Genomic DNA, 24,991 nt, shown 5'->3' on the forward strand with positions numbered 1-24,991 from the left:
ATCGCCATTGACTGCAGTAAGGTCTGGCGGTGATCCAGCCGATTGCCAGATCTCCAAAACGGAGATGTGAACGCAGCCCAAGACGGGGCCTTGAAGACTGGTCAAGAATGCAAGGGAGCTGGAACGGTGGAGCGGGGACTATTCGCGGAGGGTCTACATTGGCATCTGCGATGTCGCCGGCGAGCAGGTAGACGGTGAAGAGTGCTGTGCTCGTACAAGCGCTACTTTCTCCTCAAATGGCTAATCGGCGGGGATGCTTGTAGTCGGGTCCCAGACCGGTCCTGAGCGGCGTCTGGGAGACAATTTCAGTAGGGCCTATGATGGCAGCCATATTTGATCACCCAGCTTTCCCACACTCGGATGTAACCTCTTACTAGTAGAGTTAGGACTCGGGGGCGGGGGTGTACTGCAATTATAGCATTTAGGAGGACACTTTTCTGCTTCCTCTATTATCCTTGTATAAGTGCCTCCCACGCCCCTCCGTCCTCTCTGATCACTCCTATCGCCTACACGTAGATACTTCAGAGAAGGCAGCCTCCGTAGGCCCCTTACTTTTATTGTCCTTTGACCCTAGAAGACCAGACAGCTCCTGGAGATGACTAGAGTCGAGTCCAAGCCCCCCTTCCCCCCCCCCCCTTGTTACCACTATACACAGTCATATTGTATAACACGGCTTCTAAGTGAGAGGCTTTGTCTGCAGAGCGGCAGGAGGGGCCCGCCCCGGGCAACACGGTAGCACTGTGGCCGTCGTCCAGGCTTGAGGACAGCATCCAAGCCACTACAATGACGCTTGTCGGTGTTCAAAACACAGCTTTGAAAGTGGTCAGACTCGTTGGCTGAGCTTTATGGTTGGGGGAGGGGAAGGGCATTAAAAGGGTACGTTGCTACCGCTGCAGGCATAGCTGTGGGGTAGGAGAGGGCTCATTGCACACAGACGGACGCCCCACTTTTCGAACATGAGTCTTCCTTTCTCACGTAAGCGGTTGCGCTGATGTGGGCCTGCACGGAACTCGTGTCGCTCTGTGGGACGTAGAGGGAAGGTTTTGTAATCTACATCACTTATGACCTGTCCCTCCTCCCCGTATATAAGGAACAGGCTTGTTTGCGGCTTCTCTCCTACGTAGATGAAACGCCCCACCCCAAGCCAGTGCACAGAATACCAGCCATATAGGGCACAGCTATAAAACGGGTTTAGCTTTGGGTGTAGTATGATTTTTTTTATGGCAGACGTACGTCTAGAGTTTTCTACAACTAAATCGGGTCAGTCAGCTTACACCCGCTAAACCAGTCGTAGAAAGTTTTTCCAAGGGCTCCTGCACACAACCGTATCCGTTTTTGACGGTCCAAAAATCAAGATACTGACTGAGTTCCTGCCGCCATTTTTTTATATATATTTTTTTCCTTTGTTTCTCTTCTGCAGAATGTCTTACCCTTGTCCGCAAAACCGACAAGAATAGGTAATGTTCTATTTTTGTGCGGGGCCGCAGAATAGGTTCAGGCCTCATGCACACGGCCGTTGTGTGTTTTGCCGTCTGCAAATTGCGGATCCGCAAAACACGGATGGTGTCCATGTGCGTTCTGCAATTTGCGGAACGGCACGGACAGCCATTTATATAACTACCTATTCTTGTCCGCAAAACGGACAAGAATAGAACAGGTTTTTTATTTTTTGCGAGGCCACAGAATGGAGTAACCGATGCGGACAGCACATGGATTGCAGTCCGCATCTTTTGCGGCCCCGTTCAAGTTAATAGGTCCACATCCGAGCCTCAAACTGCGGCTCGGATGCGGACCAAAACAACGGTCGTGTGCGTGCGCCCTAAGTCTGCGTTCACATCAGTGAACTTGTTTCTGTTGTTCTGCAGAACAACAAGAGTAACGGACGCTCCGGTTTCCTCACATGACGCACGCGTTCTGCTCTGACAGACCACATGGATCATAATGGAGTCTGGAATGCGAGTTGGGATTTTGCTGGACAAAACAGCACAGCATTGGAGCCTCTAACGCAGATGCAAGTGCTGGCCTGACGTGCAGTACTGGTGACCGGGATGTTAGAGGGGTTGGCTCATCTGGGACATTGATGACCTATTTGGCAGGATACTCTGTCCATGTCAGATGGGTGTCTGTCCCACCTCTGTGACCCACTCTTATGTCCACAAATGGGCCCCTGAAGTGAAGGAGCGCATTCGCAGAGTGCTCTCCATTCATTGCTATGGGAGTACCCAAAAAATTGCTGAGTGAGCACGTTTGGCTGTTTTTCATCGATAGTGGTGAATGGAGAGCGCACCACGCCCCCCCCCCCCGGGTACAGGATGAGATGCGGCCTCTAGACCCCCCCCCCCGGGTACAGGATGAGATGCGGCCTTTAGCCCCCCCCCCCCCGGGTACAGGATGAGATGCGGCCTTTAGCCCCCCCGGGTACAGGATGAGATGCGGCCTCTAGCCCGGATACGAGGAGGACATGGAGGCGTACAGGTTTGTGGTATCCTGCAGCACCGTTGCCCACAGTTGTTACAGCTGGCCCTGTAGATCCTGCACACTCGTAGGTTGGTGAAGCTGAAGTCCCAGCTGGTCCCATAAATGATGGATTGGTGATAAATTTGGTGACCGGGCAGCCAAGGAAGTGCTGTAATCTGGAGGACACATTCCTGGGAAACCCTTGCTGTGTGTGGACGAGCATTATCTTATTGGAAGTCCTGCCATGAGAGGAACCCATGTGGCGGCAGGATGTCCTGCACATATCACTGAGCTGTCGGTGTCCCTGGTATCACTACTAGGGGTGACCGACTGTCATATGTGATGGCTCCGCAGATCATCACACCAGTAGTTGGGGTAATGTGTGGCTCCACAGCAGAGGCAGGACTGAAGAGCTCACCATGAGGCCTCCATACTTGAACCTGACCGCCATCTCAGTCCTAGCAGTCCAGGATTCTCCTTTACAACACCACTACAAAAGAAGGTGACGGTGGCTGGCTGTCAATGGCAGGACTTGTAATGGGCTAAGGACAAAAAGGCCAAGATAATGGGCAATTTGATAAAATGGCCATCCTGCTTCTCTGTCAAGTGATACGCCTCCTCAAAGTATGTCAAGTGGGCAAAATGTCTTCCAACCCAATTGTAGAGGCGTGTCTAGTAGTTGGCGATCTCTCACCAAGTGGTACACTGCCCAAAAGTAGCCTCTGAGAGCCTTTTTATAGGGTTTTGGGGGGGGGGGGGGGGAAGTGCTTTTACACCCTATTGTGGCAAGACCCAGTGTCTAATCAGACTGCACCGTAATCATTTATATATCTGGGAAGCTGCCAGCATAATACGGACGGGCTGTATCTACGGGATCTGTATCTACGAGGAGCGTCTAGCAGTCAGTGGAATATTCTGCATATTAAAAAGATGCGTGGGTGCAGAATAACACCCCAGGCTTGTCACCCAGAATTTCTAAGGTCTACAGAACAAGTTTTCCCAGCTTCAGGATCAAGCTCATCACTGCGTTACGCTATATACTTAGGAGGAAATCATTCCCCTTACGTCATGTTTTTGGCATTGTGTCAAAATGCATTTTTGCTGCTTTTCAGTAAATCTAGTCACAACTGATCTTTTTAAGCAGTCTACGGGATGTGGCGAGGGCAGGTCATTGGCCCTGTCACTTTCCTCATCAATTACTTTGGACACTACCAGCTGGAGTAGATTTCAGCCTGTGCACGGACTGCCGGAGGAGGCATGTGGTTTATGACGAGGCCTGTGGCTCCTCCAGTGGATGCAGGCCCTATCGAGACCAGCGCAGCACAAGCCAGTCTGAATAGAAGTGAGGAGTGTATGGCATGAGGACCCACGGGCAGGGACGGACTGGCCGTAGACCTTACAGATGGGCCGATGCCCAAGCCCTCCTCTCTCCTGCTGGCCAGGTGCATTATCTGCTCCCTATGGTTGTTAATGTTGTGAGAATCGGGTACTTGCATACCTGGCCAGTGACTACACGTGCCATCCTGAATGCAGCTGCTGTGACCGACATCTCGCCTCCTAAGCCGCTGCTCCTTAACCTAATCGGAGAAGATGGTACCTGTTCATGGTCACCGCAGAGGGACAGCAGTATATTGTGCTACACTCTGTGTGGTTGAGATGGGACATTATTTTACACTATAAATGTCTTATCCCGCCTTCTGTCACCTTGGACCCCCTCCTTAAAATGGGGCCACTTTTTAGTTTTTTTTCCAGGGCCACTTTAACTTCCTAGTCCACCGTTGGCCACAGGGGATTTTGGGATGCTATAGGGCAGTTATTGATGCAAGAGGGTTGTCTGCTGGACGTGTACTTTATTTCAGTATAAGAGGATCCAAACAGTCTGGTCTCCTCCGCCTGCTCCCCCCCCAATCTGTGTGGTGTCCCCATAGGTATTTTACTCAATTCTTCTTAATTTTGCGGATAAGAACAGGCATTTTGACAATGGGGCCCTCTAAAATTGCAGGATGTAGACAGCTGGTATCTGTGGTTTGCAGACTGCAAAATGCATACGGTAAGTTGTCTGCATGAGGCCTTAGAGCTCATGCACAAGACTTTCCATTTTTCCAGTCCAGAAGCAGATACCGGTCGGGTGTATTCTGCATTTTGTGGAATGGAACCTCCTGCCCTCCATAGAACGGTCCTATCCACAACATGCTGTCCACCTCTTTCGCAGTCCAGTTGAAGTGAATGGGTCCACATCCGACCTGCATAAAGTGCGGATTGGATGCGTGCCAATACCACGGTTGTGTGCATGAGCCCTTAGATTGTAACTGGATCTGCTGATTACAACAGCTTTCCACCCTAAAGTCTAATCTGGCTGCACCACACCCTCCACCATTACAGGCGTGTATTATCAGACATGTCCCACTATTGTGTGCCGTTTCCTATTGGGATTAGTAATGACTGGTTACAGCAAACAGCAGTTCCCATCTGGTGGGTTGGTAGTTATGTGGTGCAGTATAATACTTTAACACTAGGGGGCAGAGCAGCCCATTGTATGCCAGTATTGCCTTTGTAAGTGTCTGTGTTGTCGAGTGGCTCCTCTGTTAGAACAAAGCAGCTGGAAACTGCGCCAACATATGGTTTTACTGCAATTCAGCTCATTTACTTCCATAGAGTTTAGTGGCCATTGCGTGCGAGACCTTATTCTGTGTAGCAGACTATTACCTGTTCTCCTCCTGTTACAAATGTATGATATAGGTTTTTTAATGTTCTGTTTTGTATGTACTGCTTATAGTGGAAATCTGTCTTCCCCCTTGTACTTATTGCTGTATTTATTTTGTTTCAGGATTGGCAGCCACCGTTTGCTGTTGAAGTGGATAACTTCCGTTTCACCCCTCGTATTCAGAGACTCAATGAATTAGAGGTGAGTTACGGGATTATTAAGAGGGTAAGACTTCCAAGGAAGGCGCAAACCCAGTAGAAGCTTGGCGTTCCTCAGCTAGTCATTGGGGTCCTCATTTGTGCAGATAAGGCTTTGATATCTAAGGGGCCATTCACACATTCAGGATTTTTTTCCAAATTCTGTTCTGAAATCCACAAACATTCTGCGTTCTTAAAATCTGAAGCAAAAACCTTGTAGGGTTTGTCCCATTTTGTCATTTTCTTGGAGAGATAGGACTAGGCTCCCTAGGTGGCCAGGCTTGCAGAAACGGCAGAGTGGGCCAGTGCTGGTCTGTTTCCGCGACTCCTATTGTATTGAATAGACGCTACGCAGACAGTGTCGCAGAACAAGCTAGGCCGCTTCTGCTTGCTGTGCTACGCTGTTTGCATGGCTCCCATTCACGACAACAGCAGAGCGCCGACCCGTAAGGCCGGTGCTTAGTCCCATCTCTCTGTTTACACCACTCATTTTGCACATGATCATATTAAAGGGAACCTGCCACCTGGATTTTGGTATTGTGTAAAAAAAAAAACGATTTGATACATTTACAAATTAACCTGAGATGAGTCGGGGACAGGACTCATCTCAGGTTAATTTGCATGTGTATTAAATAGTTTTTTTTTTACACAATAAAGGCACACAGAGCTATGGGGACTGGGTATTGCGGATGGTCTAGCGGCCATCTAGCAACCCATGTCCTCAGCTCTATACCCAAAATCCTGGTGACAGGTTCTCTTTAAAGAGGTTGTACTTGCCTCGCTTCCCGGCACCCGCATCGCTTCTCATTCTAGCAAGGCCGCTGGAATGGGTCAGCAATCACGGAGATGCGGGACAGAGGCACGGATCGGAAGCGCTACGTAGTGCTTCCGTGGTGTTTCTGGTCAAGCCTCTGCACCGCAGAAAAGTATCACTACTTTTTTGCGGTGCGGACCCCATTCAAGTGAATGGGTCCGCGATCCGCATGTTGCTGCCCCACGGTCTGTGCCCGTGCATTTGGCACCGCAGCATCGGCACAGAGCCCTAACCTTTGTGTGCAAGAGTCCTAAATGTGACCATTGACATGTGTTCTCTCTGCTTTTGCATCTTTTACACGGCACGTCATGTATTTATTCAAGATCATGTGTGCCGTGTCCCTAACCTTATTTCTGCATTCAGATCTTAATCCATCCAGCAAACCCCTGCATCGCAGCTGGAGGGATATAGTAAAACGTAAACTGTTATTCTTTGTACCCCAGCCTTTTGCTGGATCTGTCCTTTAAAGGAGTTTTCCAGGGTATCAGATCGGTGAGGTTTGCGACTCTCTGCACCCCCTCTGTATTTTAGAGTTGTAAAACATTTTATTCCTAAAGTGATTCATGACCTATCCTCAGGTCTTTGGGGGTCTGACTCCTTGCACCCCCACCAATCTGACGTTTGAAGGGGCTGCAATGCTCATGTAAGCACTCTGTCCTCTACGATGTTTACCTGCGTGCCGTTTCCGTTGTAGTGGCGGTGCACCTTCCTCTTCTATTCACTTGAATGGAGCAAACAACTGTAAGTGCACTACAAGTGAGACGGCATGCAGGTAAGTATTGTAGAGGACGCATCACGGCCTATTGAGGCAGCTGATCGGTGGTGGTACTGAGACAGACCGGAATTAATCTGATTAATATCTGTAGCTTAAATAACCCCCTTTAAAGTGGTTGTCCAGCCCTATATATTGAGCTATTCTCAGAATAGGTCATCAATATCTGAGGTCCAACACCCGGCACCCCTGCTAATCAGCTACTTGAAGAGGAGGTGGCGCTCCATGCGAGTGCTGCTTCCTCTTAATTACACTGCCCGTCGTCTCTGAAGTGCGGTGTAATACAACTACCCGCTCCATTCATTTAAATGGAGCAAGTACTTTTAATTACACTACACTGCTGCACCACGGGACGACACGTAGTGTAAAGACCAGGAAGCGGCGCGCACACAGTGCCATTGCCTTCTCAAACAGCTGATCAGCAGGGGTGCTGGGTGTCAGACCCTGCCATCAGATATTGATGACCTATCCGCCTCAGTCCAGCAGAAAATTAAAGGGAACTTGTCACCGGGATTTTGTGTATAGAGCTGAGGACATGGGTTGCAAGATGGCCGCTAGCACATCTGCAATACCCAGTCCCCATAGCTCTGTGTGCTTTTATTTGGTAAAAAAAATAGGACTCATCTCAGGGTAATTTGCATATGTATCAAATCAGTTTTTTTTACACAATAAAAGCACACAGAGCTATGGGGACTGGGTATTGCAGATGTGCTAGCGGCCATCTTGCAACCCATGTCCTCAGCTCTATACACAAAATCCATCTGGTAGGTTCCCTTTTTAAAATGATCATGTGCAAAATGAGTTGTGTAAACATGAAAAAAAAAATCTTTCTTTTCTGGTAACGCTACCCCCTATTCTGTAAATGCAGGTTTCGCGGAACCTTGAAATGCCTGCAGTATCCCCAGTTTAGCTTGCCTTCGCCTAGGGGCTCTGCGGATGAGCAGTGGTACAAGGAAGCAAAGCGATGACCTGATAAACAGAATGTAATGCATAGTTTTAAAGAAACTGCTTTTATATAATTTTAAACTTGTCATTTATTCGTTTTCAGGCACAAACTAGAGTCAAGTTAAATTACTTGGACCAAATTGCCAAGTTCTGGGAGATCCAGGGATCGTCGTTGAAAATTCCAAATGTAGAGCGAAGAATCCTGGACTTGTACAGCCTCGGCAAGGTTGTGGATGTGTTCTCTATACGGGATACATTGTGCTGGGGATAGTTTTGGAACTTTGTTGATGTTTTAACAGAATTTACTTTATAGTGTGAACAAGCTTTTTATGCGAATCACCTTTTATGTTGCAAAATCTAACGTCCATGTGTCCTGTTTAGATTGTGCAGGAGGAGGGTGGCTATGAACCAATTTGCAAAGAGAGGAGATGGGCTCGCGTGGCTCAACGCATGGGGTATCCCTCAGGAAAAAACCTTGGCTCCCTGTTGAGGTCCCATTACGAGCGTATTATATACCCCTTTCATATGTACCAGTCAGGAGCAAATATGGTGGTAAGACTCCCAGTGTTCTAAGCACCGATCCTATCCTGTCCCGAAGTATGAATCTCTCTTGCTTACTCTGGAAAATCTCATATATAGGATTACGGTGAACGACCACGTTACGACAATGAAGAGAAAGACAAGGAATACAAACCACATAGTATACCATTACGGCAGTCTGTACAACCTTCCAAAGTCACCAGCTATGGGCGCCGAGCCAAACGTCTGACTCAGGAGGTGAGTACTATAGTGTGACGATGCAGTATTATTATTTTTTTTTCTCCTTGCATATTCTGACCCTTTCTCTTTCACTAGTCTATTTTCCTTTATCAGTTATGGCATTAGTTGGGATTGTATACATCTTGTCAGGATGGTCTGTAAAGGAGGCTGCGAGGAAGGCTTCACACAAAGCCTGACCTCCAGGGACTGTTCGGTCTCATGCTTCTCTCTTCTTCCCTTGTCATTTCATGCAGGATCCTGACAGCTCAGATCCTGCTTCTCAAAGTTCCTCCCGGCCCCCAGAAACATCACCATCCTGGGTATACCGCCTTGTGTGTCTTTTTTTTATAGCTTTGCATTTAAACCTGTGATTCTAAGTGTGTGTGTCTGATTGTATGTGACCTTCTTATAGCGTGCAGGACTGCATGTTTAATTCTTAGCTTGTCTACTGTAATCCTTTTTCCTGTCTAATGTAAAATCTTTCCTAACCTTGTACAGTTTTTCACTTGTGTAGATTTAGACCTTGGATGACTCTTCAGTTTCCTCTTTGCCTTGTTTTCTTCCTTTTAAGTAGTCTTGCTTTTGGTTTTTCCTCTTATCACTAGCCGGAGCCCACTGAAGAAGATATAGAGAAGAACCCAGAATTGAAAAAACTCCAAATTTATGGTGCTGGCCCCAAAATGATGGGACTTGGATTAATGGCAAAAGATAAAAACCTTCGTAAGAAAGGTATGCAGTGCAATTCCTCCAGAGGAATGTATTAAAAATTCCACTGTTGTCCGTGGGCTGCTTCTGGTATTGCAGCTCAGTTCCATCCTCTTGATATCTGGGATACCAGACACAGCCCATAGGCACAAGGAGGTTAAAGTGTACAGGCCTGAGCCCTTGTTTCTATTACAGAAAGTGATATTCCAGAATGCCCACCTACGCTCGTGGTTAAGGAGGAGGTTGGTGTGGATTCAAGAGGAGAGCCCGGTGAATACCATACACATGTAAAGCGGGAGAGGTCCTTCAGCCCTGAACCCTGCACTAAGATGACTATGAGGCTCCGAAGGAATAATAGTAGTACCCAGTTTGTAAGTCCACTTGTTTGTGTTTGTTTGGCATTTACCTTTGACACCAGGAAATTATCCAATCTTTCGGCAGCAGGATGTAGAGCAGAAGGAGCTGAGCAGATTAAAATATAGTTTTATGGCAAATGATTCTGCAGAACTTGTGTTTATCTTTGCGGCATCACCTTTTTTGACTACTTTTTTCTTACATAGACTCCACTTTCAATACAGGTGGATGCCTATGTCTGTCGGATTTGCTCTCGTGGAGATGATGATGAAAAGTTGCTTCTTTGTGACGGATGTGATGACAACTATCATACGTTCTGTTTGCTGCCTCCACTGCCAGAGCCTCCAAAAGGCATTTGGCACTGTCCCAAATGTGTCATTGCAGTAAGTGTTAAGGGGAAAATAACTTTCTGCACCTAAACTGTTGTCCCTTTTAAGTAAACTTACTTAGATTGTCCCCACTCCCATCAAATCTATTACTACGTGAAACCATTTATTTTCTCTTTCTATTTGCCTCTAGGAATGTAGACGGCCCCCTGAAGCATTTGGGTTTGAACAGGCTACTCGAGAGTATACATTACAGAGCTTTGGCGAAATGGCAGATTCATTCAAAGCAGATTACTTCAATATGCCAGTGCATGTGAGTTGGCTCATTTGGTTTGCACCTATACTGAACACACTACAGAAAAACCTGAAACTGGCTTTGAACGTAACTTTGTGCAAGAAAGTCATTGCTTTCACAAACCTTTTTTTTCCTTGCTGAAGCAATACCTGCGGAGTCATTGCTAATTCACGGTCGGCTTACTTATAATGTCGTCTTCAGTCTGTGCACACTGCAAAATGGCCTAAGTTCTGGCTTTGCCCCACCATTTGTACATCTACCCCAAGGGTTCACACCGTCACCATCTGTGCTCACCATTTGCAGCACAGTGCATGATCGTGCTTTGAAATTTATATGCATAGGGGGAATTTTATTAACAATTGGATGCGCTATGACAGCCTGCATTTAGAGAGTCACCATGTACACATGGGCTAAGGGTAGTAGAAATAACCTTCCTCTAATTGGGATATATGTGTATGTGCCTTGTCAAGACATTATGACAGGCTTGCTCAATTCTGTCTAACATGTTGTCTTGGGGGGGCAGTTGATGCGGCTGTGCTGTGGTCCAGTACAGCATGGCCTGTGATTGAACTAATTAGGACTGCACTGTTTAGTCTGTTTGTATTGTTGGGCAAGGGCTACACGGTGACACTGGTCACGCGAAACCTGTCGCTTCCAGGATCGCTGAGTAGTGGTGAACCTATAGAAATGCATGGGAATGCTGCGGCAGTCGCATGAAATCAAACACTGCTGGATTTCTTTCAACTGCCGCAGTGATCCCATTCATTTCTATGGGATCACCGCTACTCGGCGATCCCGGCAGTGGCAGATTTTGCATGACCAGTGTAGCCCTTGCCTTAATGGCCGCATAGCACCCCCAAGACCGCCCAGCTATTACGAATGCAAACCAACTAAACAGCATGGTCCTAATTCGTTTAATTAGGGTCTGATGTGGGGCTTATATGCCCATGCCATGTGGTCTTACCTCTAATATTCTTCTTCGTCTACAGATGGTCCCTACAGAGCTGGTCGAGAAGGAGTTCTGGCGCCTGGTGAGCAGTATAGAAGAGGACGTGACTGTGCAGTATGGGGCAGACATTCACTCCAAGGAATTTGGCAGCGGTTTCCCGATGCTTGATGGCAAAACAGAGTTGTCTCCTGAGGAGGAGGTGATAGACTTATACAAGAAAAATAAGTCATTGTATTTTCCTAATCTATGTGATCTGACACTTATTTCGTTGCTTCCTTCAGATATATGCGACAAGTGGCTGGAACTTAAATGTTATGCCAGTTCTTGAGCAGTCAGTTCTGTGTCACATCAATGCCGACATCTCTGGGATGAAGGTGCCCTGGCTGTATGTGGGCATGGTGTTCTCTGCCTTCTGTTGGCATATTGAGGATCACTGGAGCTATTCAATCAACTACCTTCATTGGTAAGTGTCTTGGGAGGCATAGAAATGTTGCTCCTGAAAAAGCAATGAGCCTTCTTGGTCCACAGTCTTAAAGACAGACATATTGCATATTACTAGCTATTTGTCACTTTTTCATTTCATTTATTAATTTATTTTTTCCTGATCTGACACATGGGACCTCTGCCGATAAGTTGTTTTAGAAGGTAGCAGGTGTTCACAGTAGCACCATGGCCTTCTCCAAGGTTATGTGATCCGTTCATGGGTCACTTGGCCTAGGTGCAGCTCAGCCCCATTGAAGAGTGGGGCTTAGCTGCGATACCAAGCACAGCCACTATACAATGTACGGCCCTGTGCTTGAGCATGGAGAAGGCCGCAGCGCTGGTGCTTTCTCAGACCTCTGATTGGCGGGCTTCACGGGTGTTGGCCCATCATCTATCAGATACTGATGACCTATTCAGAGCAATGCACTTAGGGTCCATTCACACTTTCGTATGTGTTTTTCTCATCCGCACATCGCCAGCACTCTCATAGAAAATGCCTTTTCTTGTCCTCAATTGCCTATAACAATAGGACATTTTTGCGGAATGAAACTGCGGATGCGGACAGTACATTCCGGCCCCATTGAAAATGAATAGGTCCGCACCTGTTCCGCAAAATTGCAGACACGTTTTGCAGAATGTGTGAATGGAGCCTTACAGTCGTCCCCCCCCCCCCCCTTTTCTGGTGGGTGGAGTTAGCGTAAACTTCTGTCATGCTATTCTTCCAGGGGAGAGCCTAAGACCTGGTATGGAGTGCCATCTTCTGCTGCTGAAGAACTTGAAGGAGTTATGAAGAAATTGACTCCAGAACTCTTTGAAAGTCAGCCAGATCTCCTTCATCAACTGGTCACTTTAATGAACCCCAACACCTTGATGGCACATGGGGTGCCGGTTAGTGATTTTTAATTTTTTGTCACATTTTATTCCTTTTACTCTTGTCATATTTAAATTGTTGTCTTCGTTCAGGTTGTGCGGACAAACCAATGTGCTGGAGAGTTTGTGATTACATTTCCAAGAGCTTATCACAGTGGCTTTAACCAGGGTTACAATTTTGCTGAGGCAGTCAACTTCTGCACTGCTGACTGGGTGAGTGGTTCACTAAAATGTTTTCAGTTTAAACCTGCAGTGCGAATGGTAACACTGTAAAGGTGCAGATAATTACGTTACAGTTTTTAAGACACTGTCTTAGCTGAACATTAAAACGTAAAGGTCTCAAGGCCAAGCACCTGCCGTAATGAAAAAGCAGTGTGTGAACTTTTGCCTATTTAACAGTCAATGCAGATTTATCCAAGGCAATCTAAACACTCCATCTGTCAATCTTCTAGCTCATGGCTGGTCGAAAATGTATTGAGCATTATCGGAGGCTCCGTCGATACAATGTGTTCTCACATGAGGAGCTAATGTGCAAGATGGCTGCGTGTCCTGAAAGATTAGACCTCACTTTGGCGGCTGCAGTGCACAAGGAGATGCTTATTCTGGTGCAGGAAGAGCGGAGGCTACGCAAGTCACTGCTGGAGCGAGGGATTACAGAGGCAGAGCGAGAAGCGTTTGAGCTGCTCCCCGATGATGAACGGCAATGTCAAAAGTGCAAGACCACCTGCTTTCTTTCTGCATTGGCATGCTATAACTGCCCTCAGGGCCTTGTATGCCTGTATCACATTGAGGACTTGTGCCAGTGCCCACCAGCTCGTCAGTATCTCAGGTGAGGCTGGAACTTTTGAAGAGATTTTTTTTTTTTCTTTTGACTTTGTCCTTCTAGTAAATTCATGTTCCTGAAATACAATCAAGGCTGCTTTAGGACGGTACCCTGTACTTGAGGTTGCATGTTTCTCGCTCATATCATTGGGGGGCACAGGACCATGGGTATAGCTGCTTGCTTGCCACTAGGAGGGGACACTAGGCTGAAAAGTGATAACTATTGTATTGAGTGATCAAATACATTTTAGGTACCGCTACACTCTTGATGAGCTGCCAGCAATGTTATACAAGTTGAAAATTCGAGCAGAGTCCTTTGACACCTGGGCAAGCAAAGTGCGTCGGGCCTTGGAGTTTCAGAATGGGGACAAAGATAGGTAAGGCTTGAACTGCTCGAGATTTTAACTTTTATTGACTACAACAGTCTTCATTGTCTTAACCTGGCATGGGTTTTATTTGTTTGCAGAACTGGAACAATTGCAAGCTCTTGCAAAAGAGGCCGCAGATAGGAGGTTTGCTGAGAATGACATGCTTCACGAACTGAAAGGCACCATTAAAGAGGTTGAATCTTGCATTAGTGATGCCCAGAAAGTTCTCAGTGACCATCAGTCTCCGAGGTTTGTTCAATGTTATCATGTTTACTGACCAGTTTTGTGTAATGCACGTAGATTCATGATCTGTAAAGTTCTGGATGCATCATGGTCCTGCTCTAAAGAAAAGAGATCAGAATATTGGCCTGTTGGTATAATTGCATTATTTCTGATTTTTAGGAGCAGTTCTACAGCAATGTCTCTGGGCAGTTTGCATAAGCTTGTACAACGAATCCAAGCTCTTCCATGTGCCCTGGATCAGCTGTCTCAACTACAGGTAATATATTTTTTTACTTTATTAGATGCACTTTTTAGCAATAAACAAAATCTTGCTAAAAAGTGCCTGCATCCTATAAACAGCAGGCGGGGAGATCCAGCATGGCCAGACCCTCTGGCTGCTGTCCTAATGATCCGTCGTACAGCGCTTTGCATGATTAGTGAGAGAGCTGTGCATCTGCACTCACTCCTCTGTGTGATCAGTGGCAGATGGAGAGCGCATGGGGAGGAAGGTCCTATGCTGTAGGAACTAAAGACTCCATGTACGGCTTAAAGAGACCCTATCCTCATCTAGCTTAATTAGTTAGAATAAAGTAGGGAGAAGGTACATATAATTAAACATACAATAAATTAGCTTTGGAAGCATAATCACTGTAAATTTAGCTATTATGTTATGAGTGTAAAGAGTTTATGGGAGCAGGCATCTTGTGACTGGCAGCTCAGCATGGCGTGTGCATTCAAGCCCTGTCCCCACATTCCGGCCTGTGTTCTCTGCAGTCACAGCCGTTAGAGCACTTTACCTAAGTGACAATCTCAGTCTTGCTATTCCTCTGGCCGTGTTTTTATATCCCATAATATACTGAATTTGGATAATGATGGCCTTAGATATACTGAATAACTAACTATAATTTGTTACTAAACCAGGGTGTCTAATCTAAGATTTGAGGCAGTATTTTTTTATCCAGCATATTGGACACCGTATTGCACATGACTTGTTTAGACAAGGCTGGGATGATGGGTAGGTGCCCATCTAGGGTGCCACCTTCCTACCCGTAAGGCCACTACGCCTGAATCCTGTGAAGCAGTAGAACAGCACAAGAGGTTGCAAGGTCATACCCATGATCTCCTGCGGCGTTTCTTGGGTGATCACATCATCGCTCAAGACCCTGAGCAGGAGTGGTAATGTCATCAGAACGGGCATAGTGAGTCCCAGCACTAGGGATGCCGGGAGCATCCGGTGAGGCTGCCTGGTGGCTATGCTCATACAGATTACTCAGATAATATTTTTTTTTTTTTTACTAGATTTAGGGATATTATTTTACTAAAATGTATATTTTATTTAAAATAAAAGATATTGTGAAAGGGTCTGTTTAAAGAGGACCTGTCACCGCTACTGACAGGCCTGTTTTAATAGCTTCATGCGTTCATGTAATAACAATTCTGAACCATCTGTTCTTATGGCTCTGTGTTGTACTATTCCTTTATTTATTTTCTGCTAGAAGTTATAATTGAATTGCTATTGGCCTTCAGTAAGACGGGTACAGAGGGGAGGTAACCAGTTGGCGGAGGGTGCACACAGTACACAGACTGACTTTATCCAATCAGTGCTGCCATTTTCAGTCTGTGCATGTACACCCCCCCCCCCCCAACTTGTTACCACCCATCTGTACCCTTACTGAAGGCTAATAGCAATTTATTCATAACATCTGGTGGAAATAATAAAGGAATGGTACATAGAGCCATAAGAACAGATGCTCCAGAATTATTTCATGGGGAATACATGAAGCTATCAAAACAGACATGTCAGGAGTGGTGAGAGGTCCTGTTTAAAGACCTTAGATGTCATCATTGGGAGGAGCCAGAACAGAAGAACTATACAGCTAGTGCAGGGAAATGTGAGATCCATTTAAAAAAAAAATAAAGTTTTTAAGGGGTGTGTGGGTGTAGCAGAACTGTGTGTGTTGCAGACAAATACTTAAAAAATAATCTAGCTGAACAAGAAGCATGGCAGGACACAACAGAGCAATGACAGGAGACACATTTATTGGGATAGGTACATTTAATGAGGTGACCACATGAACCATTGCTGGTTGTTACAATGGTCAGCAGGAGATGACCAAAACTATCTCTCCCCCCCACGATGGTACACCCTAAAGTTACTGACCTTGACCCCTCCACTTCAGTAAAACACCAGTTACCCACATTCCCTTTAAAGATGACCTAGAACAGGGATCAGCAACCTTCGGCACTCCAGCTGTTGTGAAACTACAACTCCCAGCATGCTCCTTTCAATTCTATGGGAGTTCAGAGAATAGCCAAGCAAGTGTGCATGATGGGCGATGTAGTTTCACAACACCTGGAGTGCCGGAGTTTGCTGATCACTGACCTAGAAAATATTTTTTTCAAGTCTTTTGTTGTCTAAACCTGGATTGTGTCTTATAAAGTGAAAAACGCGGTATTAAGTTGTTCTCTTGCCCTTTGTGCAGAACTTCACATTTTTGTCACATCTCCTCAGGAACTTCTGGAACAGGCTGAATCCTTACAGAAAGAGGCAAAGAATTGCCTACAGTCTCTCCCAGACAGCGCACCCCAGATGCAGGAATTGTTGGAGCGCTGTGATGTTTTCGGTGTGCAGTTACCTGAAGCTGAACAGCTGGCAAGGCACATGCGTCAAGGAAAGTGGTTATCGCGGGTACGGGCAGCCCTGGTTGCGGGCCGTTCGGGCACGCTCCAAGAGATGCGTTCGCTGTTACAGGAGGCTGGTGGGGTGGCTGAGAGCCCCGCAGTGGAGAAGGCCCGTAGTGAGCTGCAGGAACTAATCTCCATCGCTCTCCGCTGGGAAGAGAAGGCTCAGATGTGTCTAGAAGCCAGGTGATCTTTAGATGTAACATGAGAAAAGTCATTCAGCATTCAGTCCATTAGTTAGGATGTTTTGTATGAACCCATGTAATATTTTTAGGCAGAAGCATCCTCCTGCTACCCTTGAGGCAATCATTAAGGAAGCGGAGAACATTCCAGTACAACTTCCTAATACATTAAGCTTAAAGGAGGCCCTCTGCAAAGCCCGAGCCTGGAGTGCCGATGTGGATGAGATTCAGGTCAGTGATTATTTTATAGGTTACTCTGAGAATTTAATTTAGGTGGTTCTAGAGACAGACCGTGGCTAACTTATTGGGCACCTGCTCTCAGCTTTAGGAATTCTTTGCGGAGACTTGTGTAATTGCCTACGGCTACTTTCACACTTGCGTTGTTTTCCGGTATTGAGATCCGGCAGAGTTTGTTTAGTCCTCATGCATTCTGAATGGAAAGATCTGTTCACTATGTCTTCTGTTCCCGCAGCATTCCATTTTTCTGACCGGACACAAAACCGCTGTAAGCTGCGGTTGTGTGTCTGGTCCAAAAAAACGGATCAGTCACTGAAAACTATGTAAGTCGATGGTGACGGATTTATTTTTTATTTATTTTATTTTACACAACCGCATCCTAACAGAAAAAATGCATCCTAATGTGCAAAATTGAAACTGATCATTTTCATTTCAGTATTAAGGTCCTCTGCCGGAATTTTTTTTATATACAGTGGGATGCGAAAGTTTGGGCAACCTTGTTAATCGTCATGATTTCCCTGTATAAATCGTTGGTTGTTACGATAAAAAAATGTCAGTTAAATTATATCATATAGGAGACACACACAGTGATATTTGAGAAGTGAAATGAAGTTTATTGGATTTACAGAAAGTGTGCTATAATTGTTTAAACAAAATTAGGCAGGTGCATAAATTTGGGCACCACAAAAAAGAAATGAAATCAATATTTAGTAGATCCTCGTTTTGCAGAAATTACAGCCTCAACGCTTCCTGTAGGTTCCAATGAGAGTCTGGATTCTAGTTGAAGGTATTTTGGACCATTCCTCTTTACAAAACATCTTTTAGTTCATTCAGGTTTGATCGCTTTCGAGCATGGACAGCTCTCTTTAAGTCACACCACAGATTTTCAATTATATTCAGGTCTGGGGACTGAGATGGCCATTCCAGAACATTGTACTTCTGCATAAATGCCTTAGTGGATTTTGAGCAGTGTTTAGGGTCGTTGTCTTGTTGAAAGATCTAGCCCCGGCGCAGCTTCAGCTTTGTCACTGATTCCTGGACATTGGTCTCCAGAATCTGCTGATACTGAGTGGAATCCATGCGTCCCTCAACTTTGACAATATTCCCAGTCCCTGCACTGGCCACACAGCATGATGGAACCACCACCATATTTTACTGTAGGTAGCAGGTGTTTTTCTTGGAATGCTGTGTTCTTTTTCCTCCATGCATAACGCCCCTTGTTATGGCCAAATAACTCAATTTTAGTTTCATCAGTCCACAGCACCTTATTCCAAAATGAAGCTGGCTTGTCCAAATGTGCTTTCGCCCACCTCAAGCAGCACTTTTTGTGCTGTGGACGGAGAAAAGGCTTCCTCTGCATCACTCTCGCATACAGCATCTCCTTGTGTAAAGTGCGCCCAATGGTTGAATGATGCACAGTGACTCCATCTGCAGCAAGATGATGTTGTAGGTCTTTGGTGCTGGTCTGTGGGTTGACTCTGACTGTTCTCACCATTCGTCGCTTCTGTCTATCCGAGATTTTTCTTGGTCTGCCACTTCGAGCCTTAACTTGAACTGAGCCTGTGGTCTTCCATTTCCTCAATATGTTCCTAACTGTGGAAACAGAGAGCTGAAATCTCTGAAACAGCTTTCTGTATCCTTCCCCTAACCATGATGGTGAACAATCTTTGTCTTCAGGTCATTTGAGAGTTGTTTTGAGACCCCCATGTTGCTACTCTTCAGAGAAAATTAAGAGGAGGGAAACTTACAATTGACACCCTTAAATACTCTTTTTCATAATTAGATTCACCTATGTGTGTAGGTCAGGGGTCACTGAGCTTACCAAGCCAATTGGAGTTCCAATAATTAGTTCTAAAGGTTTTGGAATCAAAAAAATGACAACAGTGCCCAAATGTATGCACCTGCCTAATTTTGTTTAAACAATTACCGTATTTTTCGCCCCATAAGACGCACTTTTTCTTCCCCCAAAACGGGGGAGAAATGCCCCTGCGTCTTATGGGGCGAATGCTTGCCGTTTTACATCGCAAGCTGCGATGTAGATGCGAGCGGGGACTCTGGGAGGGACTGGGAGGAGGAGCTGGGGCCGGCAATAGCGGCGGGGCGGTGCAGTCAGTGTAGTATCCCCGCCGCTCCGGTATAGTAATATAAGATGTCATATTCATTTATTGGTTATTAAACATGCCCCCTCAGTCCTATTACTACCTTATATCCTAATCGCATCTGTAGAATTCATGCAGGCCAGGCGGGCAGCAGCAAGTCTTGTCATGTGCCTGCGCCACCTACTTTATGAATGAAGCAGGCGGCGCAGGCAAGTGACGTCACTGAGGGACGCGCCGGCCGCCCGCCTGGCCTGCCTGAATTCTACAGAAGCGATTAGGATGTAAGGTAGTAATAGGACTGAGGGGGCATGTTTAATAACCAATAAATGAATATAACATCTTATATTTGTATACTGGCGGCGGCGCCAGGGGGGGGGGGGGCGGCTGCGATCTGTGGATGGCACATTTATGGGCTGGGGGGGTCTGTGGATGGCACATTTATGGGCTGGGGGGGTCTGTGGATGGCACATTTATGGGCTGGGGGGGTCTGTGGATGTCACTGTTATGGGCCGGGGGGGTTTGTGGATGTCACTGTTATGGGCTGGGGGAGTCTGTGGATGGCACATATATAACAGTGCCAACCACAGATCCCCCTGTAACAGTGTCCGTCATCCACAGATCCCCCCCCCCATAACAGTGTCCGTCATCCACAGATCCCCCCCCCCCATAACAGTGTCCGTCATCCATAGATCCCCCCCCCCCCCATAACAGTGTCCGTCATCCACAGATCCCCCCCATAACAGTGTCCGTCATCCACAGATCCCCCCCATAACAGTGTCCGTCATCCACAGATCCCCCCCCCCCCCCCCATAAGTGTCCGTCATCCACAGATCCCCCCCATAACAGTGTCAGTCATCCACAGATCCCCAGTAATAGTGCCATCCACAGACCACCATTAGTTCCAAACCCACAAAACACACAGCACACCTTTTTGGTTAAAAATATTTTTTTTCTTATTTTCCTCCCCAAAAACCCAGGTGCATCTTATGGGCCGGTGCGTCTTATAGGGCGAAAAATACGGTATAGCACACTTTCTGTAAATCCAATAAACTTCATTTTACTTCTCAAATATCACTGTGTGTGTCTCCTATATGATATATTTAACTGACATTTTTTATCGTAACAACCAACGATTTATACAGGAAAATCCTGACGATTAACAAGGTTGCCCAAACTTTCGCATCCCACTGTATCCATTCATTTCAATGTATCCGCAAAAAAAAACGGAAGGTACTCCGTATGCCTTCCATTTCCATTCCGTTCAAAGATTGAACATGATGTCGTATTATTGTCCACATAACGGACAAGGATAGTACTGTTCTATTAGGGGCCAGATGTTCAGTTTCGCAAAAAATGGAATGCACACTGACGTCATCTGTATATTTTTTATTTTTATTTTTTTGCGGACTAAAAAAAAAAACCTGAAAAAAAGACAGACGTCCTGTGAAGGTCTAAAAGGAAAAATATCTGCTTATAGCAACCAATCACTTCAGAACTTTCATTTCTTTTAGTGCTTTTCAAAAATAAAAGCCTTTGCTATGATTGGATCCTCTGGGAAACAAAGATGTATATTCTATTTTCTTAGACAATTTTTATAAACCTTGCCCCACTGTCTTTGCTTCACAATTGCATTAAAAACGGCATGTGATTAACAGTGTTTTGAGCCGATGCCAGGAGAGGATCCAAAGGATTGGGAAATGCTTTTGGGTTGAATCCACCTCTGGCTTTGGCTTAGAAAACTGCATTGTTTTTACGGTCTAAACCACGTGTTGGCAGCAGCAGTAGAAAGTCCTTTCATGTCTGTCTTCTGCTGATCTTGTCTGTCTACATTTAAAATGTCATTATGTAATAACTACAGTATACTCAATTTTCAGTACTCCATTCTAGCCACACACATTTTAGCGTTAGGGCTGTTTCACACAAGGGAGTCCATTGCGTCTGTGTACGTGATCCTCCATTCTGGACTTGCAGGAGTGCACAGCATTATTATGACTTATAATGCTATGTGCTTCTATTTGACCTTACTTCTACATGATCATGGTGTCATAAAATTGTCAATATGATTCTGTATCTGTAAGGTTGCATTATAAATCATAATAATGCTGTGTGCTCCTGCAAGTCCAGAATGGAGGATCACGCTCCCACACTGAGCATGATTCCCGTAGTGGACTCCCCTCGTGTGAAAGAGCCCTTGGTCAATGAGCTGCATTTTATTCTTGTTCTTGCCTTAAAATCAGCAGAAACTGTAAAGCTGACTCAATGGAGGGTTTGTGTGCTGGTCCTTGACCCTGCATAAAATTGTGACGTCTTTGCCCTTTTTGACTTTTTGTTTTGTTTTTTTTTCAGAGTGGAGATCACTACCCTTGTCTTGATGATCTGGAGGGACTTGTTGCTGTGGGTCGGGACCTCCCTGTGAAAATGGATGAACTGCATCAATTGGAAGTACAAGTGGCTGCAGCTCATTCCTGGCGGGACAAAGCAACAAAGACATTCCTGAAGAAGAACACATGTTATACCCTTTTAGAGGTGAATACACTGAGCACACAGAAAATTTCCTCTTCTGATGTTTGTCTCCTTATCCAACAGTTGAACATTTGTGTATTTTTAGGGAAGGCTATCAGTGTTGTGTGAGGGTTTGTCTTGTGGGACCCCCAACGATCAGCAGAATGAAGGTCTTTTGTGCTACATCATTCTGCTGATTGTTCGAGATCTCAGATCACACTAAATATAGGCAATCAGTGTTTAACTACAAAAAAAAACCTTCAATAGTTTGCTTTTCAAGCAGCTGTTCCCCTTCTGTTAAGGATTAGGGGACTGGCAGTTTAAGTCCTAATAGGGCATATGGAAAAAAGGCATTCTTGAGGTTCCATTGCATGCAAGACTATTCACCACTGGCCTTGGTGGAAACAAACAATATGTTAACCAGTGGGGATTTCTATTATATTGAGATGAAATTGTAATCACGGCCACATAGCAAAGAGGTGGGAATTTTAAAGGTAACCTGTCATCAACTTTCTGCTGCCTATACTAACTGCAGCATAAAGTAGAGACAGGTGAGTTGATTTCAGCGGTCTGTCATTTAATAGTTAAAAGTAAGTGGTTGCCAAGAACTAACATCACAATCATTGCAGACTGGGCCTGAAAAAGAGTCCCGGTCACCTGAGAAGAGTCCTGGTTATTCATGAATTCCTTCTCTCCTGCCCACCTGCTGATGGCTGACAGTCTTCTACCTAGTTTCCTCCCTTTCTCTCTAGGAGAGAACTGCCAATCATCAGCAGATGGCGGGAGAGCAGGAGATTATGAATAACCAGGACTCTTCTCGGGTAGATTTGACTTTTTTTCAGGCCCATCCTGCAATGATTATGATGCTGGTTCTCAGCAACCACTTACTATTAGCTCATGAGTGACACATCGCTGAAATCAGCATTTCTGTCACTTTTTTTTTTTTTTTGCTGCCCTCAGTAAAGTTAGCATAACGTTGATGACGGGTTCCCTTTTAAAGCCCTATGATGCTGACCAACCAGCCAGGCAATTGTCAGGAGGGAAGTGTTCTGTCAATTGCCTGCTCGCTGGAGGAGGAGACCCGCTGCTATCACATGCAGTGATCTCCCCCCTCAATATAAAGAAAAGCGATTTTGTTAATGCCATGTCTCGTCCCTGTACTTTATCATTGTTTGCCGGCAGCAGAGCCTATTGCATGGCACAATCTGCCACTGGCAAACCAGGATTTTTAAACATGCTAAAAGATCCCAATAAACAAGGTGGCAGTATTAGCACTGCCAGATGATAGCTAATGAGTTACTGTAACATGAATTCAAAAGATTTCAGGATGCATAAACTTGCGCAGTCTAAGTGAATAAATATATTTACTGAGATTAAATATACGATAACCCAAACAAATTACAGATAAATAAAAAGTAAACCTCACTAGCCTAAATATGGGGTAGCAATCCGGTCAGCCATACTAGAACACATGGCTGTCTCTTTTGAATTCACGTTAGTTACTACGAACGCTCGTTGGCGATCATCTTAGTGATTATCTGTTGGTGCAATAGGGCCTTAAAGGGCTTCTGTCACCCCACTAAACTTTTTTTTTTTTTTTTTTTGTTTAATTATAATCCCTATACCGCGATGTATACATAATCGAATTAATCATTTCGGTTCAGTAGATTCTGTTAAAAACATACTTTTAAAATATGCAAATTACCTTGCTACCAGCAAGTAGGGAGGCTACTTGCTGGTAGCAGCCGCATCCTCCTATCCTAAAGACAGGACGCCTCTCCGCATGTTGATTTGACAGGGCCAGCAAACGGGATCGTCCTCTGGCTAGCCCTGTCTATCAAGATCTCGCGCCTGCGCCGTAACTGTATTCAGTCGGCGCACAGAGGCGGACGGTCGCTCAGCCGCTCCATCCTCTATGCGCCTGCGCCGATGACTTCATCAAGTACACCCGGAAGAGACTGGTGTACTCGATGACGTCATTGGCGCAGGCGCATTGAGGATGGAGCGGCCGAGCGAGCGTCCGCCTCTCAGTGCGCCTGCGCCGACTGAATACCGTTACGGCGCAGGTGCGAGATCTTGATGGCAGACAGGGCTAGCCAGAGGACGATCCCCTTCGCTGGCCCTGTCAATCAACATTCGGAGGGGGCGTCTTTAGGATAGGAGGATGCGGCTGCTACCAGCAAGTAGCTGCCCTACTTGCTGGTAGCAAGGTAATTTGCATATTTTAAAAGTACATTTCTCGCTCATATCATTGGGGGACACAGGACCATGGGTATAGCTTGCTGCTGCCACTAGGAGGCGACACTAGGCTAAAAGCTGTTTGCTCCTCCCCTGCAGGCTATACCCCCTCCAGCCTGGAGAGAGCATATCAGTTTTTAGCTTAGTGTCGTAGGAGGCAGACCTCCCTGCTTTGCAGGGTGGCGTTATAATTTTTATTTTTTGTTTTTTCATTTTTATTTTTTTCCAGAATCCGGTTGGGGATCCAGAGTCGCTTGCGTCACTGCATCCCCGGGAGGCTGGCCGGTGTACCTTGTTCACCGCCTTGCCACCCCAAGAAGGAAAAGCGGACCAGGGCAGCCTCGCTCCCCTGCTTCCCCCCCAGCTACAGGACCACCCTCTCTTCAGCCCTCTTCTGCCCGGACCCCTGTCGCCTGGTGCCAGCGGTCGTAGGGTGGTCCTGCTGGTGATGCATCTGAGGGTGAAGACCACAGATGAAGACAGGTGAGTGTCTCCCCCTCTCAGTCAGCGGTCACTTTCCCCCAGGCCGTCCGATGAGCCGGACATCCCACAGCACCAGGGCCCCCCCCCCCCCCCCGCGTGTCCGCGTCCGCCGGCACCTTGTCTGCATCGGACTCGACCGACGCCCGCCCCGTCTCCTTCCTTTCCTCGCCGCTGCATCGCACACAGCACTGGTTCAGTGCGATCGCAGCCGGCACTTGGATTTGCGCAGGGCAGTTGATCCATCGGCGGGGCGCCGCGATCCTCGTTAGCCGCACGGCCGGGTTGGGGACTGTCTCTCTCTCTCTGCGGGCGGGCATATTAGCCGGGTACATTAGGCACGCTGGCCGCGGCCGCGGTCACGTGCACAGGGGTGGGCGGCGCTAGATTCCCTCAATTAGTCTGCCGCTCCCGGGCTTAAGGGGGCGGGGCTTATTATCCCGCCCTGCTGAAACTTCCTCTTCCTCCCGGCGCAGCGTGGTGGACACAGGACCGTGGCTATCGCTCCGTTCTGGTAGGAGATAGATAC

At 46.4% G+C, this 24,991-nt stretch overlaps 1 protein-coding gene across 1 annotated transcript in view; it reads left to right on the forward strand.

Annotated features, from left to right (window-relative positions):
• Positions 1-24,991, forward strand: part of KDM5C (lysine demethylase 5C) — a 46,909-nt gene that overhangs the window by 2,012 nt on the left and 19,906 nt on the right. Inside the window, 19 exon segments of the mRNA XM_044305388.1 lie at positions 5,285-5,362; positions 7,993-8,115; positions 8,271-8,441; positions 8,529-8,666; positions 9,254-9,377; positions 9,549-9,724; positions 9,932-10,090; positions 10,227-10,346; positions 11,318-11,476; positions 11,559-11,740; positions 12,486-12,648; positions 12,724-12,843; positions 13,083-13,459; positions 13,704-13,834; positions 13,919-14,069; positions 14,223-14,319; positions 16,555-16,910; positions 16,999-17,137; positions 21,589-21,768. Of these exon segments, the coding sequence (XP_044161323.1) occupies positions 5,285-5,362; positions 7,993-8,115; positions 8,271-8,441; positions 8,529-8,666; positions 9,254-9,377; positions 9,549-9,724; positions 9,932-10,090; positions 10,227-10,346; positions 11,318-11,476; positions 11,559-11,740; positions 12,486-12,648; positions 12,724-12,843; positions 13,083-13,459; positions 13,704-13,834; positions 13,919-14,069; positions 14,223-14,319; positions 16,555-16,910; positions 16,999-17,137; positions 21,589-21,768 (3,144 nt within the window).

Source organism: Bufo gargarizans, chromosome 9 (assembly GCF_014858855.1).
Source record: "Bufo gargarizans isolate SCDJY-AF-19 chromosome 9, ASM1485885v1, whole genome shotgun sequence".
NCBI classification, from domain to species: domain Eukaryota; kingdom Metazoa; phylum Chordata; class Amphibia; order Anura; family Bufonidae; genus Bufo; species Bufo gargarizans.